The 20,718-nt window shown below is 57.5% G+C and overlaps 1 protein-coding gene across 1 annotated transcript in view; it reads right to left on the bottom strand.

Annotated features, from left to right (window-relative positions):
* CROCC2 (ciliary rootlet coiled-coil, rootletin family member 2) overlaps positions 1-20,718 on the bottom strand; it is a 74,088-nt gene that overhangs the window by 24,272 nt on the left and 29,098 nt on the right. The window contains 10 exon segments of the mRNA XM_015561813.1: positions 5,947-6,080; positions 6,681-6,801; positions 7,266-7,447; positions 7,665-7,989; positions 9,549-9,716; positions 10,381-10,540; positions 11,066-11,283; positions 14,351-14,494; positions 17,723-17,836; positions 20,415-20,591. Of these exon segments, the coding sequence (XP_015417299.1) occupies positions 5,947-6,080; positions 6,681-6,801; positions 7,266-7,447; positions 7,665-7,989; positions 9,549-9,716; positions 10,381-10,540; positions 11,066-11,283; positions 14,351-14,494; positions 17,723-17,836; positions 20,415-20,591 (1,743 nt within the window).

The following is a 20,718-nucleotide window of genomic DNA, read 5'->3' as shown; positions in this document are numbered from 1 at the left end:
CCCTCTGGCCAGTCCCAGGACACAATGGGCCCCTGAATTGCTCAGATATAAGGGACTTGGCGCCAAGTAGTGACAGCTGAACACCTCTGGACTCTACCACCCTGCTGGCCTTTGTCCAGCCTGTGCTACCCCTCCTGCTGCCTTAAATCAGTTATAAACATCTTTTCTTCCCTGTAAACTTTGCAATCAGCTTGTTCAGTTTCCTCCAAACATACCACAAACAAATAGACAAAACCAAACCAAGAAAGCAAAGAGCAACCAGCAAACAGCCGACAACCAGGAGCATAAACCCAGATCCCCCCGGAAGCTGACCAAAGACCCGCACTGCCCATGCCACACCCTCTCGCCAGTGAGACCAGATGTGGCGACGAAAGGAGGCACAAACATGGAATTAGTCTTTTGAATTAAAGAAGGAATAAAAACTGAAACTCCTGGAAAATGGGTAAAAAGGAAAATAATTCATATGGAAAAGCCACGGGTCACTCAGCAAACCTCAATTAGGGAAAACACGGTTCACAATGAATTCTCTTACTAGTGACAGATAAAGTCCAAACATAAACACACACTTATTCAATGTCAGAAATCAGGAAAATGACAACCAAAAGAGGATGTTAACAGATAAAAGCCGAAATGAGTAAAGTAGACAGAAATAAGAGAAGAGATAAAAGTTGATTCTTTGAAAAGATCAATAAAAGAGATGAACTGTTGACAAGTTGGATGAGGGGAAATAAATAGAATCTCCGACACCCAGCACAGGCACAGATCTAACTGCAGGTATAACCACACATGTCACTATGACGACGGTAAACACACGTGCACTCAACAATATAAGGCGGGTGACTGCCACTTGACAAGAAGAGGCGGAGAACTGAAAATGACAGAGATGGAGAGGAAGTTAAAGCCTATTTAAGATGACAGGAGGGCGTGGTTTGCATGCAAATTCAGACTAACCTTTAAAAAAGCTTACCTCTTAGGCTATTTAGATTATTCCAGGTGAGAGAAAAAGATGGAAAGCTCACCAATTCACTAAATCAAGATAAAACATCTCAACACAAAAAAAGCTGATAAAGACACAAGCACAGACATTCTTGACAAAAGTTAGGAACCAGCTGAAAACATGTGCCCAGGGGTGCCAGGGGCTCCCCAGCTTCGCTTCTAGAACCTGGACTGAGATCAGGCTGGGCCGGGGGAGCGTTCTCTGGAGAGGTGGGATGTGCGGCAGGGCTCACACAGGGGCACATGAGAGCCAGTGGGGTCGGACGTGACAAGTCCGGGTGCCAGGAGGACACTGTGAGCCTTGGAGCGGGAGGCTGGGACCTGGCTCTGATGCAGGGTCATGTGGGTGGGTGATGCAGGCTGTGCATCGCTGATCTAGTGAATCCCCAGGGTAGCCCTGGAAACAGGAGGGGTTTGCACTCAAACAAGAATCTTACTGTTTGCACAGCACGGCCTACCATTTAATTAGAAAAATATGTTTTTAATTAACTTTCTCTTGACAAACACATTGGCTTATGTGAAATGGAGAAAAACCCAGGCCGGGAATGTGGAAGTTGTTGTGTAGCTTGCAGACCTTGCTGTGGCTCACACCCTCGGTGGCAAACACTGCTGCCTGGGTTGGCTGTTTGTCAAAAGGGCCTGGGGCTGCCAGTGATTTAGGTGAGTCTCAATCCCCATCCCATGTCCACTGCAATGGTCAAGAGGTCACAAAATGTGGGAGAACTTTCCTCAGAGCTAAAGACCAGAACTTTGAGGGCTCCTGCAAGATGGAGGATAGACAGAACCAACCAGCCTGAAAGTAGGAGAAATGGTAATTGCCAGAATTCTAGAAAAATTTCACATAACACTGATAGATTTTAGGACACACACTTCAATTTAAAAAAATGAGGAAATTATTGATCAAGCAGAAAAATTAACATGGATACAGAATATCTGAAGAACCTCAGAAGACTCCCCAGTTCCTGGGAACCCCGGCTCAGAGCCAGGACTGGAGGGGGCGGCTGACATGGAGGGGAGGCCTCCGGGGATGAGGGCCATGGTGTGTGAGGAACTAGAGGCCTCCAGTCACTATGGCTGTGTCCCCAGAGCAGGGCCCTCGCCCACCCCATTCCTGGAACAGAAAAGCTCTAGTGAGGGCTCAGGACTGCTTTTGCCACCGGCTCCCCATGCCCCACGGCCCCCACGGCTCCCCTTGGGACCTTTCTCTCTGCCTTTGCTTTGGGCCTGAAGTATCTGGACAGGGTCACACGAAGTCCCCAGGAGGTTTCTCTCCACTTCCAACTTTGAGCAAGACCAGACCCCCTTCTTTAAAGACGTGCAGAGGAAAAAAAATGATGACGTACGTGGCAATCAACTGTGGTTCAAGAGACAAAGCCAATCTGAGGAATCAGATCTGAGGGTCTCAAACTAAAGAGAACAAAGTGATTGCAAGAAAAGGGAATCTGTGTTAGAAAAGGTTCAATGATATTCTCAAGGTGAGGCCATGGGGGAGCCGGAGAGTGAACAATTGAGATAGAAACACAAAGGCCGCCTACCTGGTTTGGCTCAGTGTATAAAGGTCGGCCTGCGGCCCAAAGAGTCCCGGGTTTGATGCAAGGACCTGTACCTCGGTTGCAGGCTCCTTCTCAGCCCTTAACTGGTCGGGGCTCATGCAGGAGGCAACCAATCGATGTTTCTCTCACATCGATGTTTCTCTCTGTCTTTCCCTCTCTCTTCCATTCTTCCTAAAAATCAGTGGGAAAATATGCTCGGGTGAGGATTAACAACAACACCACCACCACCACACACACACACACACACACACACACACACACAGGCCAACACAGGCCAGGTCAGCTAAACAGGCAGAAGACCCTGAACTGCTGGGACCTGGAAAGGTGAAGTTCAAGGTCAGGAAGGCCCAGAGAGCAGTGTTGGGCTGCTGTGAATTTTGGGACAAACTCACAGGGAAGCTTGGGGAGGAGAGATGCTTTTCCAGTGGAAAGAACCTGTATAAACGGAGGTAGATTGGATTCTGCCTGGTCGGGTTCACCAAGCACAGGCACAAACAATGGAGGAGTCAATGTTTTTGAATTTCAAAGCTAAATGGGCGTTCTGGCTCCCCACTCTGGACATACACTTCAAATAACCTACAACATTCTCACATTTCTGGAATCCAACCGAGACGGAGGTCAGAGGGCAAGCAACCAGCCTGAGATCGGAGGGAAAAAGGCCTCTCTCAGAGAGATGGGAAGAGGGCTGGCTCACCTGAGACAGCTGTGTGCACAAGAGTTCAGCTGACACGTCCAACAAATTCCTAAAATCCGGGGCCGGCAGTTACAGATGGCCTGTGACCTTTGGCCCTGATGTCATCCTGTAATGATTACGTTGCAAAGGGATTTGCAGAGGTAATGAGGGCTAGTAATTAACCAATGGGAGACCACCCAGGCGGGTCTACACACACAGGAGGTCTGATCTTCGGGGATCCGGGGATCCGATGAGGGCCCATGAGAAGGCCCATGCCAGGGACTGGGAGAAGCCTCTAGAAGTTGCTCCATCCTCAGCCGAGAGCTGGAATACGGGACTTGGTCCCAGAGCCACAGGGAACTGGACCCTGCCACACCCTGAATGAGCTGCCAGGGCATTCTTCCAGCTTCGGGACCAGCCCACCCCAGAGGCTGAGACCTGGGAGAGAACAAGTCACCTACGAGGGATTTTTGGCCTGCAGGACTGGGAGCCCACAAATGGGGTTCCATCGGCCCCTGTGATTGAGAAGGAAGGCACCAGGTGTGGCTGCTGTTGGATAATCCTCTGGGTCTGTCTGCAGACACTGGAGGCTTCGAACTCAGGGGCAGACTCTGCACGAACCCAGACGGCACTGAGCAGAAAGATACGGGCAGGTCCCTGGACAGAACTCCTGGGGGAGGCTGGGCACAGGAAGGGGTTCCAGCTGCCATCAGCATTCCCTGAGCACAGTGCGACGTCGCTACCCGCTCATCTCGGTAACACTCCTGTACCCCCAAGACCAGGGAAAGGGACGAGGCCAGGATGTGGGCACTGAGGGAAGGGGAGAGCAAACAACCTACAGTCAAGGGCAGAGAAAAGCAGAGTGAACACACCACGGTGAGGCTTGTAAGTGGGACAAAGTCTCCGGAAACGGCAAAAGGGCAGACTCAGAGGTGGAGTTGAAACGGATTCCTGGCTGAGGGACGGTGGGGCGGGAAGGGCAGGAGTGCCTCTGGGACGGGTGGGCTGTGCCGCATCAGGTGGAGTGGAATTCAGGACAGAACGGTTACGGGCAAAGGCCTCCAGATCTGGAAAAGCTGGAGCAGCGAGAAACGTGGAATTCTGAAGAGCATGCCGTAAAAATCCACAAATCAAAGACTCTTGGAATAAAGGAGACGTTGCCAAAAGAAAAAAATCACAGTGGGAAAATTTAACGCATCACTCTCAGCCTGGATAAATTCGGGAGACAGATCCAGTGAGGAGTGTTGTATTTGTAATGGTTGATTTAATAGGTATATTCAACTTATTTTCAAACTAGAGGCCCAATGCATGAAATTCGTGCAAGAGTAGGCCTTCCTTCCCCAGGCTGCCGGTACCAGCTTCCCTCTGGCACCCAGAACCCGGGCTTCCCTCGAAGCCCTGGCTTCCTCCAGAAGATTGTCCAGAAGGACAATTAGCATATTACACTTTTATTATTAAAGATGTGCATGGGACACATACATGTGAACATATGTGTAAAATGAAACACAGTCCCACCCTACCTCTTCTGGTTTCTCAGCCCCGCATACCTCACAAGTCCTGCCACCACTCAGCCAGGCACCTGGACCCTGGGATGACCCGCCCCCCATCACCACTGCAGCTTCGGCTGGAGGGGTCTTGAAACAGAAATTACATTTTGTCTTACAAATCTTTTCTGGGCTGAGCTCCTCCGTGCTTTCTCTGGTGCCTCCCCTGCAGGACCATCCCTGTCCTCCCTCACCCATCCATCCAGGGCACTTGGAGAGGGGTGACGTGCAGCTAGTGGCACTCCTGGGGCTGAGAGCCTGTGTCCTGCCCACGAGTCCCTTCTGCTCTGCTGCCGGCAGCCACCTCAACTTCTCAGGGTGAGGCCCGAGACCCTGGTCCCCCAGGGCCTCCCAAGGGCCAGTGCTCCGCTCCAAACACACTGTTCCCCATGCCCCCGAAGTCCTCAAGGAGCCTCAGCTTTCTGGGGCCGGGTAGTGAGGGGGAAGCCGGCCCCCATCACCCAGGCCGGCCCCTTTCTGGGCCCAGATTCCTCACCTGGAAACTGCAGACCACCAGCCACCTTCACAGCACAGAGCCCACATGGGGTCATTTACTGAGTCCATCCTGTGCAGCCTGCTTCGTGTGTGAGTGACGTGGGGTAAAAACCACCCCACAGGCCCTGGACGAGCTGCTTGGTTGGTTGGAGGGTCAACCCGTACACCAAAAGGTTTTGGGTTTGATTCTGGGTCAGGGCACATACCTAGGCTGGGGGTTCAATCCATGGTTGGGGTGTGCACAGGAGGCACAGATTGATGTTTCTCTCTCACATCCAGCGCTCTCTCTCTCTCTCTCAAAATCAATAAAACATCCTTGGATGAAGATTAAAAAAAAGTCCCGTAACAGCATAGACCTGACCGCATAGAGAGAGATCACCGAGGCTGGGCCACGCTATGCCTGCTGGTGTGGTCACAGAAAGAGGCCGGGTCTGCCCCTGGCCTGCCTCTGGCTGGCTCTGCCACCTAGGCCAACTCACTCTCTGCCCAGGACTCAGTTTCCCCAATCTGTAAAATAAGGGTTAGGACCACCTCAAATACAGCTCTGCAGGGACAGCCCTGATAAGCTCTGTGGGAACCCAGTGCCCCTGGGGCCACCTGCCCACAGGCACCTGAAACCTCCCCTCCCCAGCAGCCCTTTCAGCCTCCCCCTTCCCCTCCTGACCCTGGGGTGTGGGGTCCCCACCTGGAGCCGCCTCTTCTCCTGGCCTGCTGTCCGCACACTCGCCAGGTGCTCCCTCTCCAGCCTCTGAAGCACCTCCTTCTGCAGGGCCCTGGTGGCCTGGGCACTGCCCGCCTCCCTCTCTGCCTGGCGCCAGCCTGTGGGGCAAGCAGGGTGGCTTGCCTGGTTCCCAAGGTCTAGGGATTCCCATACGGGGGATCGCCCCTCCCATCTCAGAGGCTGGGAAACTGAGGCCCGGGGAGTTTTAGTGACTGGCATCTAGATGGTGGGGGCTGAGAGGCTCCCCTCTGACAACCTTGCTCCTCCCTCACAGGTCAAGGCCTGGACCCCAGGCCCCTCCCCAGCCCACCCTTCTCTCAGGCCTTTCCTTCCAGACATTCAGGCCCTGGGCCTGGCTCCCTGGGTGACCCACTAATGGGGTGAGGGACAGAAATGCAGTGGGGTGACCAGCAGGGCAGGGGCCTCTCTGAGGGCAGAGACCCAATGGGGGGATGGGCCTTGTGACTGGGAGGAAGGCTCCAACTTTGGGCACAGCCAGTGCAGAAGCCCAGGTGGGAAGAGAATGCCATAGAAGGAGGCCTCTCACAGTCTCAGGAAGTGCTGTCCCCCAGTGCAGGGGGGTGCTGGTTTGGTGTTACCCCATGGCCCAAGCCTGAGCTGTTCCCAGGACTGCACACTGGAGGCCAGAAGTGGGTGTTCTGGGGGACCCCCAGGAGCAGGTGGGGAAGGGAGGTCACCTTCCTCCGCCTGGGCCAGCGCTGTCTTCAGCTGCCTCACGTGGCTTTGGGCTCGGGCACGCTCCCTCTCCACCTCTCTCAGCCAGCTGCTCAGGTGGTGAACCTGGGCGCGCCAGTTGTCCTGGGAGAAGGTCAAAGGTCAGCAGGTAGGGCTGCGGGGAGTGGGGAGCTAGAAGTTTTGGGGGTCTGGTGGGCATTATACAGGCATTCAGGACAGGCCCGGGGGAGGCTTGGAGGCGCTGTGCCCGCATGTCTAGGTTTGGGGTATGCACGTAGAGTGGGGGAATAGGTCATGCCATGACTATCAGCCTTTCCCATAGCTCCTCCCACCTGGCAGGTTAGGAGGGGCATCCCTGGGGTGGCAAGATGGGGAGCCCATGTGAGTAGCTGCTGGGAGCTTGGTCCCGTGTGAGAGGTCATGGGGGACACTCTGCAGGTGATGTGGCCAGCGCCCGGGATGGTTCTTCAGGAGACAGGCATGGGGATGGTGACGCCCCTGCCCTGGACCCAGGTGGACAGCACACAGGGAGTGGCCCCTCCTGTCTCTCGGAGCCTTCAGGGCAGGTCCTCTCTGCCCCTTTTTACCCGCTCCTGCTGGGCATCCCGCAGCTTCTGCATGAAGTCCCTCAGGGCGTCCTGCACAGAGGCCACGTCCATGTCTGGGCCCTGCTGTCCTGGTGCAGGTGAAGGCCATCGAAGTGGTGAGCGGGACCTGGCAGGGGGGCTGGCACTGTGCCTCCCAGAGTGACCCTGAGAACCGTCCAAACCTGTAGGATAGTGAGGTCTGAGGGGACGGGCTCAGTGGCACATGGATGCCCTGTCTCCCTTTCTCTCTTGTCCCCACCCACAGGGAGCCGGGGATGGGGCACAAGGGACAGGCCCTTATGGTGCAGAATGTGAGGCCCAGGGAGGGGTGGGGGTGGCGCAGGTAGGTGGTGGAGCTGGGAGAGGAGCCCCCTGAAGCCACCAAAGACACTGACTGACCTTTGGTGGGGGAGCCGGGCCGTTTAGGGGAGGCAGAGGGGCTCTGTGCTCGGAGCCCCAGCTCGCAGCAGAGTGTGGACCAGAGCCGGCTCAGCTGGCCCTGTGCATCCCGCCTGGCACCCTCTGCCCGGGCCAGCTCCTGCTCCAGGCTATGGACGCGGTGGCAGGCCCTGTCCAGGCGAGCCTGGAGGCTGTCAGTCACACTGCTGGCTTGCTGCAGCTTCATGGTGGCCCCGTGCAGCTCAGCCCGGAGGCTCTGTTCAGCCCTGTGGCTCTCACAGAGCCGCTCCTTCACTTCCGCGAGCTTCTGCTGCAGCCTCAGGACCTGTGGCAGGGCCGTGGGGGCTCAGATGGAGGTTGGATACTAAGGCACCTCTGAAGACTGGCCCTGGGCCTTTCGCCCCAGCCCCTCTTTGGCATATCACAGCTGGAGGGACCAAGGACCTGCCTCACAGCCCATGTTTGGCAGGGGAGACACCTGAGCCGGGTCGGGATGGGCACCCCAGGACTGTGGAGTACATTCGGGCAGGCAGCAGAGAGGCCCCCGCAGCCGCATGAAAACCTGGGCCAGACAGGGCCGTGGCCCAGGCTGCACCTTCTGCGGCCAGCCCCCTGCTTGTCTGCCTGCTCAGGGCCTGTGGTAGCAAAGGCTGCATCAGCATCACCTGAGACCAGGACTGGGGAACCTCAGGGTGCCAGACGCCCCACCACAGACTTCCAAATGGATAATACCACGGAAAAATAGAATGTCATCCACCCCACACACAGTGCACGGAGGCTGAGGGGGCAGGGAGGCGCTGGGTGGCTTCCCCGGACTCCCCTGGCCGGGCCTCCCTTGTTCCCTCTCTCTTCACTTCAGCCCCTGGCAGCCCCTCTCCGCACTGTCCTTGCTGGGCCACCGTCCCCTTTCTTCTTTGGGCAGCCCAGCCCCAGTGAGAGGGGCCCTCCCTGACCCTGCTGTCCTTCTGCTGCTGTCCATCGCCCCACTCCCAATTAGGCCACTTGTTTGCCGCTGCAGATCCTGGTCATGGCCTGTGCTCCCAGTCCTCCATTCTCACAAGGTGAGTGAATAGGGCAATAAACAGGGCCACCGCCCGCCCCCTCGGAATGTGCACAGGTTGTGGGGAGGCAGCCAGGCCCCAGCTCCCAGCTATGTAGCCCCTGCCAGACTGTAACCCCCGGGGTAGGAGGCCTGGCGCCAGTGCAGGTGGGCCTCATCTCATCTCCCTCCCTGGGTGGCCGCAGTATAACGACCCCATTCACAGATGGAGGTGAGGGGCTGTGAGGTGACACAGGGGTCACATGGGCCATGGGAAGTAAACCATGTTTCTGGGTATGGTGGGTACTTGATAATAGCCACTCTGCACATGACTTTGGGTCTGAACCTGGGAGCCCCACACAGGCCGAGGCCCAGGGAGACCTTCTCAGGCTGTGTGTGGGGGGTCCAAGGCCACCTGGCCGTGGCAGCACAGCCCCGCAGCAAACAGAACCTGAGGGGCGGTGCCTGGGACTGAACAGAGGGTCTTTCAAGCTGGTATGGGGCTGTGTGAGCTGGTGGGGGGAGCTCACGGCAGCGTGCATGTGGTAGGGTGTGGGGACATGTGTGCAGGCGTTTGGGGAGAGCTCATGGGAGAGTGTGTGCCTGTGTGTGCAGGTGTTGGGGCGTGGGACACGTGTGCAGGCCTGGGTGGAGGTGTGAGCTCAGAGACCTGAAGCTCTTGAGAGTTGGTCTTTTCTGGGTCCCCCTGCCTGTCCGCAGGCTCAGAACTCTCTTTGCCTGGGGGAGACTCTATCCTTGAATAACATGTGATGAAATGAGGGTGAGAGCAAGGCCTGGGCGACCCTGGACCTCTGCCTCCCCTTCTGGGCCCCTTAGCCCTCTACCTCCTTCTGGGCGTCTTCCCGGGCAGCGTCCACCTCAGCCGCCTGCCTCTGCAGCTCCAGGGCCTCTCGCCAGCTCTGCTGCTGCCGTTGCGAGTCCTGTGCACACTGGGCCTGCAGCTGGCGCACCTCTTGGCTTTTCCTCTGGTTCTCAGTCTCCAGCGTCTTCACCTGGGGGGTGGGGACGGAACTGATGGGGGCCCACGTCCCCTCATAGGAGCTCAGGCAGCCTCCTGCACCCCTGCCTCTGCTCACGTGTCCTGGGAAAAAGCCTCCCTCCCGGGCATCTCCCCACACTCTAGGACGCTCAGGCCAAGTCCAGCTCTGGACAGGGGTCTGTGCAGTACCCTCAGACCTTCACCCTCAGCCACTTCACAGACACCTGGCACCTCTACCCTGGGGCCAGGACCCTGTGGAGCGCAGAGCTCCGAGCTCAACATCAGCCCTGGTGGCCCAGCTTACCACCAGCATCAGCCACTGGACACGTGAGAGGAGGTGCCTCCAGGAGACCCAGTCCCTGCTGTCAAGCCCCTGCTGTGGAGGCTTCCCCGAGGGCGCCTGTGCTGTGGGGCAGAGCCAAGCTCCCGTCTGTGCCCTCAGGCGGGATTTCTGACCCTCAGGGCTCATGAGCCTCAGAAGGTTGTTTTAGGCCATTAGGTTTGAGGTTTGTCGTCTGAGCCCCATAGGGCAGACCCACCCAGGAACCCTGTGAGTCTGAGCAGGGCCCTTCTGCTGGTGGCTCCAAAGGCACAAGGCACCTGGGTGCCCTGGTTGGGGGGGGGAAGGTGGGGGAAGAAGGAGGGCAGCCTGTGTGAGGCTCCGAGGGCTTGGTCACCTGACTGCGGAGCTCCTGGAGCTCCCGGCAGGTGTCTAACTGGGCCTGCTCTGCCTCCTGCAGGCTGGCCCTCAGCTTGCCAGCCTCCTTCTGGGCTGCGGCTCGGGCCTCCTCCAGGACCAGCACCTTTTGCTCCTTTTCTTCCTTGGACCTCTGAAAACTGAGCAGAGCATAATTGGCTGGGGCTGGGGGAGCCACCTGGGGGCTCTGGCGTCTCCCATGGTTACCGTTCAGGCTACCCTGCAGGCTGTTCACCTCACTCTATTGAGACATGCCTAAGGCGTCCCAAAGCCCAGCCTCCTTGGGGCTGCCTATCACCTTTGGGCAGTGGGTTTGAGTGCCCAGCTGTCCTGGCCCCTCTCTATGTCTCCAGCTCCTCTCACCACTACTCCCCTCCCTCCAGCCCCGGCCATTTCCAACTGGCCACTGGGGTCCATCTTTCCTGCCGGAGGGGAACTCCCTGAGAGCAGGGACGGGTCTGTGTGTCCAGGTGTCCCCCTCATGGCCAACAGTCATCATTCTGGATGGGCAGTCGGCACCCTGGATCTGCCGGGTATACCCCCCACCATCATCTGGCCCAGCTTAGTAGGAAACCCCTTTCCTACCACGGCCAGGGGTGGGGTGGGGGGCAGGGAGCTTTGGGGCGAGGGGGACTCCCCACAGCCAGTCCATGATGGAGCCATACCTGGCCTTCTCCTCCTCTGCCTTGCGCACTGCGGCCCGCAGCTCGGCGTTGGAACGCTGCAGCAGGTCCTTCTCGAGGGCCTCGTCCCCCAGTGCACGGTGGGCATCCACGACCTCCCTGCGCAGCCCCTCGAGACTGTCCTCACTGCCCTGCAGCTCCCTGCGAAGCACAGCCAGCCCCTCCTGGGCCTCCTCCAGCTGTGCCCGCAGCTGCTCGGCCTGGAGGAGGAGCGTGCAGTTCTAGGGGCCGTGGGCCAGCCTGGGTGGGGGGTCAGGAGCTATGGTCCAGCAGGCAGAGCTGCTGCTCTAGGGACAGCCACAGGCAGCACACAGCCTGGGGCTCTGGTCTGCAGTGCTAGTGTCCTGCTGGCCTCCTCTCCCAAGTGCCTGCAGAAGCAGACAGCCTGGTTCTGACAACCTGTGGCTTCAGGGTGACTCCCCAGGGCCAGTCCCAGAGCCCAGGCAGGTGACACCCTGACTTCTCCTAGTTCTGGTCCGGTCCTGTGCTCCCTCCTTGGACCCCAGGGTTGATGGATACTCCGTGCAGGGGACACGGCTCTGCCCACCCATCAGCACTGTCCCCACCCAGATCCAGTACCCACTGCCCGATGGCCCTTGCCACCTGTCGGGCTCTGGTGTCCACTCCTCTCCTTCAGTAATGGCGTGGCACCCAGGGTCACTGTCTGCCCCGGCATGAGCAGCAGTGTCAATGCCGAGGCTCCTGACCCCTGCGGCACTGGTCCCCTATTGGAACCGGAGGCAGTGGGAGGTGGGTCTCTGGTGTCCTTGGAATCCTCTGTTGGCACCAGGGCCACTGGGCCAGGCTGTCCAGCTGCTCGGGCAGGGAGTTCTCGCTGTGCTCTGCATGGAGTGCTCCAGTGTGAGCCTCCTAAACTCGAGGTGGGCAGTCGAGGCCCATGGTAGGAGACTCCCACGTCCAGTCCGCACCTCAGGGAGCTGACCCAGGGAGGGGCAGAGGCTGCAGGTGCGACACCCACCACCTGGAACCAGGACCTGTGTTCTCTCCTGCACAGGCCCTACACCAGGGGCTTCTAGGCAGAGCCTGCTGACACCAAAGTGTGGGTGGGAGTCAGGGGCCCTACTCACCTTGGGGCACAAAGGTCCTGGGCTCAGCCCTGCTAGGAGGGTCTGGGGGAGAGTGTAGGCCTGGGGAAGGGGCAGCCCAGCCTTCAATGCCCAGGCTGTGGGGTGAGGGTTCTGCCAGGGCACCTGGTCTTTTGCCTCCTGAGCTGGCTGTGGCCCTAACCAGGACACTCTGCAGAAAGCTCTGTTCCGATTCACATGTCCCCCAGGAGGAGACAGAGGAAGCTAGCGGGGACATGCCAGGGAGGGGAAGCCGCAGGAACTCTGGGCCATGTCAAGAAGCCCGTTTGCCAAGAGCAAACTCCACTTTGCTGGCTGCTTCTATGGGACACTGTCCAGGCCCCGGCCGGCCTGGCTCCTGCACTCGCCTGCTGTTATTGTTGTTCTGTTTTTGGGAAGGGCCTGAGCCCCCCCTTCGCTCCCCTCCCACCCCCCACATGTGGGAGCCACAAGTTGTGTAGAGCATTTTCCGCTGAGCTCAGCAGAAATCCACCCAGAAGGTCAAGGACCAGCAAAAGGGCCTATCCATCACAAAAGAAGCTGTTTTCATTTCCCAGGACAAGGAGATGAAAACAAGCAAAACAAATGCAGGGCCCCTCCCCCGCACCTCCACCCACCTCCCTCTGTCTCCCGAGAACAACCATCCCTTTTACAGGAATTTTACAGCCAAATCGCTTAATGTGATTATAATAATTATTTCTTTACTAAAAATTGTATAAACAGCCTCTTTTGAAATCTCCTGCAGGGAGGTGGTCGAGAGCTCTGCAAAGAGGAGGGAGGGGAGTTGAGGGCCCTGGCCTGCGTGTGGCATGTTCATTTGTGCACACATGGCAACACACATGTGTGATTGGTGTGCACACGTGTGTGCATGCAGCATGGTGACCGTGTGGTTGTGCAACTGCATACATGTATATATGTGTGTGCACACATGGCATTATGTATGAGCATGCAAGTATGTATGGACGTGCATGTGCTCCTGTTGGATATACTAGTGTGTGCGCACTTCATGGTGTTCACATGTGTTTACATGTGCATTGTGCCCACACATGAGTGCATGCACATATGCACTGTCACTTTTTGTGTACATGTGTGTGCATGCAGGTATGGGGTGTGCATGCGTGTGAGCCATGCAGTGGGTTCATGTGTGTGCATGTACACACACATGTGTGGACTCAGTCAGGGCTGCCAGAGGCCTGGATGTGCCTTCAGTTTAAGGACTGTGAAAATGTTATGGTTTCCATGGTGACCCTGGCCAGCCTGGCGCCTGTGAGGGCGCTTCCATGCTCCTCTTTCCCCTTCACCCCCCAGGCTCCCTGTCCGTCCCCCCACTCCCTTTCTGGAGGCCCCTCTCCAAGAACCTGAACTTGTACATCTCCCAGCTCCTCCCACTGCTGCCCCCAGTTTTAAAACCTCATTTTGTTTCCCCGTGTGGTCGCTGACCGGCCTGACTTTGAAATCTGTTGAAAGGAGACCTTTCTCTTTGGGGGCCAAAGTAAACAGCCTGTCATGTTAAATCACGCTCTCTTCCTCCGTCCACCCAGCCTGCCCTGGTGCTGGGGGAGGGCGAGCCCCTCCTCCCCCGCCGAGCCTCCAGGCTAGTGCATGAGCACGGTCAGCGCCGCCTGCCAGCCTTGGCACACTGCCCAGGGAGCACGAGCGCTAGAGCCGCTCGTCCCTGCCTGCCGGCCCTACCTGGGCGCCAGCTTACCCTCCCCCAGCCCCAATCCCATGTCCTCCTGCCCTCCCCTCTCCCAGGCGCCCGGGTGCTGTCAAACCGACCTCAGGAACACCTCCCCAATCGCCTGCCTGCCGAGCTCCACCCGGCCTCGCTGGGGCCTTTCCTGCTCACCCTGCCCACGACAGTCCCCACCCAGGACACCATCACAGGGCTCCTGGGCCATGTCAGGCCCAGGCAGGGCCACCCTGCACCTCTGCTGCCTCTCTGCTCCAGGAGACCCCAGGGTGGCCTCACCCCACCCAGGCTCAGCTCCGTGGGGTCCGTGCCTCAAGCTGCTCACCAGGGATCTTCCCACAGCGTGATGGATGGATGGGCCTCTAGGCTAATGGCCCAATTCCCCCTCCCCACCCCTCAGATCACACCTGCCTTCTCTCCCCTCTCCTTGTACTCCCCTCTCTCACCCCTCCTGGCACCTCCCTCTCTCCCCTTCGGGCACCCCCTCACCTCTCTGCCCGCATTGCTCCGCTCTGCCACCATCTTCCGGAGACTGTGGCTCAAAGCCGAGGTCTCTCTCTGATGGGCCGAGATGGCCTCCTCAAATTGGGCCTGCAGGGCCTTCAGCTCCGCCGCCGTGGCTCTGACTGTGGCCTGGGGGGAGCAGTAAGCCACTGAGGCATCAAGGGGCTGCCCATGGTGGGTGGGGGCCACACGGGCAGCCACACAAAGTCCTGGGACCAGATGGGCAGCTCGCTCCGGCATCACAAGGCAGGTGGGGACCAGAGCATGGACTGGGGCTCCACGGGACGGTTCTTGTCCTGGCTACAGCCAGCGCCACCAATGCCAGGTCCAGAGTGGACACAGTGGTGAAGGGTGGGGGCAGAGGCCCCAACGGGCATCCCTAAGGGAAGGGGCTGACCCATTCCTTGTCCTCTGGGCCTTTCCTCTGGGATCCCCAGGCTGCCAGGGCAGGGCTCTCCAGCGCCGACCTCTTTGCTGCCTAAATCATTGCTATTAGGCCCACTTTGCTGAACAGTGAGTAGCCAGGAATGGCCACTTGGCAAACGAAAAGAGACCCTGCCCTCAGGTGACACTGGACTTGGGCTCCTGCAGCCAGGTGGGGGCTGGCATTTGCACCAGGAGCTGAGCCTCTGCCCTCTTGGGTTTGTGGGGCACAGGAGGAGCACCCCTCTGCCTGTGGCCCTTGGCCTGGGGTGTCGCTGGGAAGGTGCCTCCGGGGTCCCACCATCAGTGTAGGCTGGACCCCTCAGCAGACACGGCAGTGGGGTGCAGGTGACCACAGGAACCCCTCCAACAGCCGGAACTTTCAAACAGGCAGGTGGGATTAGGTGACACTCCCAGTGTCCGCAGGGCCATTCCTGCAGGGACCACAGGCCATGCTCAGGTGGCCAGACATCCGTTCAGGACTCAGCCCGACCAAATGTGCTTTCCTTTGGCCACAGCACTCAACATGCTCCTCCCTGGCTCTAACTGATGGGCACTGGGAGGAGGCACCTCCTTGTCCAAGAGCAAGGATGTCACCTGCTCACCTGTGCCCCAGGCCCACCCAGCCCAGCCTCTGTACTGGGACCCAAGGTAGTTTGAGGGTTTCCTTAGCAGGCTTCATTCTCCCAGGAGGCACAGGAGCCCCTTCGGCTGCCCTGAACCCGTCTCTGGGACACACACTCCATGCCCTACTCCCCTGCTCAGGGCACTGGTGGGTTGGGCTCTATCAGCTTGTGCCTCCTGCTCTTTTTTGTTATTGTTGTTAATTCTCACCTGAGGATATCTTTTTCCATTGCTAAAAAGAGGGAATAGAAGGGAGGGGGAGAGAGGGAGAGAGAAAGAGAGAGAGGAGAGAGAGAGACATACCAATTGGTTATCTCTTGCACGCATCCCTACTGGAGACTGTGAGCTGGGGAACAAACCTGCAACCCAGGTACATGCCCTTGACTGGGAATCGAACCAGCGACCCCTGATCTGTGGGCCGATACTCTACCACTGAGCCAAACCGCCAGGGCTCGTGCCTTCTGCTCTTGGTGAGGGAGCCTCCTCTGTCTCCGTGAGCCTCTCCACCCTCACCGGGCTTGTTCTTACATTGCCTGCAACTGGTGTTCCTTGGCTGGCCTTTCTCTCTCCCTCCCCTCTCAGTGGGTTTTCATTTTCATTTTCCAAGCTAAGGTGGCAAAAGAACCCTTAATGAGCTCCCTGAAGAACCCACTGGCTGGCAGGCCATCCAAGGGGACACTCAGCCAGAGTGAGGGAGGCCCCTGAGAGCTGGGGGAGTTCCCAGGGTCTTGGGGGGGTGCTTTCCTAGTTTCCTGCTGCCTGAGAGGGGTTGAAGGAGCATCTGTGGGGGGTGGGAGGGGGTGGGCAGGAAAGAGGACACAATTCCAGGGCCCCCCACTCCCCTCTTGGCTGTGCACATGGAAGGGCCATCTGCTAGGGGGTGAGACAGAGCCTGACAGGGATCCAGGGAGCGAGGATCTTGGGCAAGGCTTCCCTGAGTGCTGGTGCCTCGGTGCCGGGAGTTCCTCCCCAGCTCTGCTCAGAGTGACTGGGATCTGGGCGCCCGGCAGGCAGGAGGGGACAGAGACACCCTGGCAACCAACTTCTAAGTGCAGCCCCTTGTCCACTGCACAGCCCCCAGCCCCCTGTCCATAGGTCACAGTGAACTTCATGGCCTCCCAGCCAGGCCTTCCCGCCCCTGCAGCTCAGGAAGGAAGCTCCGGGCCTGGCAGAGCAGTCCACACTCATCCACGCAGTCATTCACGGACTCCTGAGTCATTCACTCAAGGCCAGGGAGCTTGTGACTGTGCCCTTGGGACAAGGACACGCCAGGGACCAGGGTGAACAGGGATCACCAAGGTTAAAAGTGAAAGAGCAGCACTGGACGGGAAAGGTGACCGGGGCTGGAGGGACAAAGGCAGAGCAGAGGGGACAGAGCTGGCCCCGTGAGGCTGCGTGGGTGTGGCTAGAGGTGGGGCTGTGTCCCCCTCAGTGTCCTGGAGGGTATCTGCAGCCTGTGTCTGCTCAGGGCCAGCCCCCAGGACAGCTGTCTGACCCCAACTGCAGGCAGTGCTCCTGAGATCCCTCTCTATCTGTGTCCTGTCACCTTGCTTTGACCACCTCCTCCTGTGAGTGGGCCCTTGCCTCCGCATTGCCCACTTCACAAATGGCTGAGGCCACCCTGCCAGCAATGGCAGTGGGTACCCAGTCCCATCCGTGGAGTGAGGACACAGGGCCCCATCATTGCTGCCCCTCCCCTCTCCAGAGTCCTAGTTGATCTGCCTGGCCTGCCCTAGACATGGGGTCCTGAAGAGGAGTCAGGGGCCCCAGGCGACCCCAGCTGCAGCCTGCAGCAGTCTCCATGCATTCGTGGGCCTCTGTTCCCTGGTCGAGGGCAGGCAGCTGCCTCCTGGGGTCTCTCCCGGCCCACGGTGGCTGCCTCACTTCAGGCTCTGTGGGATTGTCCGTGGGTGTCCTTCCTCTGGTTTGGTTTCTCCTTTGAAAGGGGCCCCTCCAGCGAGTCAGATTTCCTGCAGTTATGTTCAAGTGTACAGACAGGCAAGGCTGGGGGCCGGTGGATTGGGGGCATAGGCCTGGTTCTGCCCACTCTGATGCTGGCTCATGTGGAGTCCCTGGTGCCTTCTGTGGGGGCAGGGACTGCCTTCCTCGGCCTTTCCTTCCCATCAAGACAATGTTCCCTCTTAGCAAGAAGCCTGGAGATAAACTGAGGCTCAGAGAGGGGCTGAGGGGGAGTGTATACCTGGGACGAGGTGGGAAGGGGTGCATCTGGGGCTCTGCCAGCGCCTCCCGGGCACTGCAGGGGCCAGGCCAGCGCCTGGGTTCTGGCTGATGGGGGCACACAGGGCTCACCTCTGCTTGCTCCTGCTGGCCGTGGGCCTCCTGCTGCACCTGCTTCAGCTCCCGAGTGGCCCGGGAGAGCTCCTGCTGCAGCAGGCTCCTTTCTGCTTCTTTCAGAGACAGGGCCTGGCATGACAGTGGGTTACTGGGTGCTGAAGCCCTTGGTGGGACACAGCATCTTCCTGGTTCCACATCCCTGCTCTGGAGGGGGCAGTACCCCAGAGACAGCGACGTCTGGGGGGTGGGGGGTGGGAGCCTGTTGTCCTATATGACATGGTCCAGCCTTCGTGCCTGCACTCAGGCAGTCCCTCCCACCCCACCAGGTGCACCACCTCTCCCCCCACCTCCCCACCATGCACCTGTCTGATACCTGCTCCTTCCCAGCGCAGCTCAGGGGCTTCACAGAACCCTTCTCCCTGGAGTCCCCCAACCCCTCCAGTCACCACTTTCTACAGAGCACAGAGTGGGGACCACTAGTGATTCTGAACCTCTGAAAATGCTGTGTCACTAAGGGTGAGGTGTGCAGGGGAGTGCCCCCCACAGGGCTGCAGAAGGTGGAAGGAATTTGTCAAGGACCATCAAAGTCACAGGTGCATGGGTCTCTGGAGGCCCAGGCCCACTGGGGCAGGTGGCCTGGAGACCTGCGTGTACATGTGTGGGATGACCTGCTCAGGGCCACTGATTATTGTTCATTATATCATTCACAACAGCAACAAACTGGAAATAAACCAGATGTCTGCCGATGGGGGGCCAACAAAACAATCATGATACAAGCATCCAAGGACCTCACGAGGCTATGAGGAGGATAAGCAAATCCTGAGCATATGATGTGGAAAGACTCCCAACATAGATTGATCCCTGAAAATGCGTGTACTTGTCGTGTTACAGAGGCGGGATAGCCATGTGTATTTCTATTTGCTCTTCTGTGCACAGCGATCTCAGGGAGGCTCTTTCATAATAAGATTTGGTCTGTTTTTTTGTCCTGGGAGGAGCCTCTAAACCCTTGGAATTCACCAAGAGAGGAGCGTCTTTGTTATTCCTGGGCCCTAGGACTGCACCTGATTTACTCTAAGGGGTGACTCATGGCTGCCTGACATAGTTTGGGGAGGGGGTGGCCATGCCCCACCAGTCATGGATTAGAACACTGGGACTGTGAGCCACTGAGATCTCCCAGCCTCGGGGAAGGTGTGGGGACTGAGTTTCATCATGTGGCCAGTGATTCTGTCAATCACACCTATAGGAGGACCCCAGTGAAAACCCTAGACCACCCTGATATGCCAGAGGGTGATGTGCCTGGTCCCAGGGGAGAGACCTCATCCCACATGTCTCTTCATTGGGGTGGTCCTGATTTATGTCCTTTAAATAACTCTGTAATCATAAGTGTAGCACTTTCCTTCTCTAGATCATTCTGGAGAATCATTGAACTCAGGGCTTCTGCACAGTCCTTTGTGCCATCCCCAGACATTCCCCAAATTCCCTTCCCTCCCTACCCAACCACCTCCTGCTCCTCCTTTACAGTCTCACTCTCCCTCCCCCAATGCCACCACAGCTACAAAGCCTTTTCTTCCTCCTCCTCAGGAAGCGGAGGGTGGAACAGCTATGAGCACAGACCCAGTGTGCTGTGCAAGCTGGTGCAAGGCGGTCACCATGTATGAACTACTTTTCTCACCAATAAAATGGGGCTAATAAGAGCGTGTACCTCAGCATGTTGAGAGAAGCAAGTTAGAAATGCATGGAGTCTGACAATAAACCTTGGTGACTCCTGCTACTGGAACCCATCCCCTGTGGTTTGTAATTTGTGCCAACACCTGAGAGTTCTATCACTTTATGTGACAACATATGTGAATACGTTTACTTGTCCTTCCATTCACTGGACAGTGAATACTTCACGGTGTCACAGTAAAATGAAGAGCCTGGACTCAGAAGGTAACTTTTACATGTCCAGTGTCTGAATCTCAATAGCCGGGGGATGGAAGGATAGTCAGAAGAGTAGTTGGATACATGGATGGATGAATGGCTGGCTAATCAGATAGATGGATGTATAGTCAGATGGATGAATGGTGGATATGAATGGACAGCTGAGTGTGTGGACAAAGAGAAGGCTGTTTAAATGGAGAAATAGATGGATGGTCAAGTGAGTGGTTGGATAGGTGGATGGTCAGATGAGTGGATGGATAGTCATGTTGATAGATGATTGGGTACATGAATAGCTGGATGGATGTTCAAGCAAATTGATGAATTGATGAACAGTGATGTGTGTGAATAGACAATTGAGTATGTGGAGAGATCACCATGTATGTGGGTGGACAGCTGGGTGTGTGGATAGAAGAATGGAGTCAGGTGAATGAACGGTTAATGGACAAGAAGTTGAGGGACAGTTGAGTTGCATGGATGTATGGACAGATAGATACATGAGCAGATGGATGAATGGATGGATAGACAGATGAAAGGATAGATAGATGGATAAAGGGATGGGTGGATGGATGGATGGATGGATGGATAGATGGGTGGATGGGTGGGTAGATGGATGGATGAGTGGATAGGTGGGTGGGTGAATGTCTGTCCTCCAGGACTGCTGTGGAAGACCAGCGCTACAGTAGCAGTGACCTGGAAAGGCTTCCCCTACACAGCCTTCTTGCTGGGCCAGAGGAGGCATGGTGAGGTGGAAGTGAGCACGCCCACTGCCTCACAGTCCCCCCATTACCTGTTGCATCTCATGTTCTAGTTGGAGGAGGCTCTCATCCCGCTCATGCTTCAGGCTCTGAATTTCCTCCTTCAGAGCCTCCCTCTTGGCTGCACTTTTTGCCACCAGCTCCTTCTCCTGTTCCAACCTGCATGCTGCCACCTTCTTCTCCTCCGTCAGAGACAGACTGAGGGTCTCCTGGGCCAAGACGAAGGGACAGGCTGTGAGGACCATACAGGTCAGGACATGTGAGACCAGCAGTGCCTGTGGTCTGAGTGAGACCTGGTTCATGGGACTCCAGGGCAAGACAGGTCCCCAGGGTTTG

Source organism: Myotis davidii, unplaced genomic scaffold, assembly GCF_000327345.1.
Source record: "Myotis davidii unplaced genomic scaffold, ASM32734v1 scaffold370, whole genome shotgun sequence".
Lineage (NCBI taxonomy): Eukaryota > Metazoa > Chordata > Mammalia > Chiroptera > Vespertilionidae > Myotis > Myotis davidii.
Note: the sequence above shows the minus strand (reverse complement) of the source record. Positions and strands in the feature narration are given on the sequence as shown.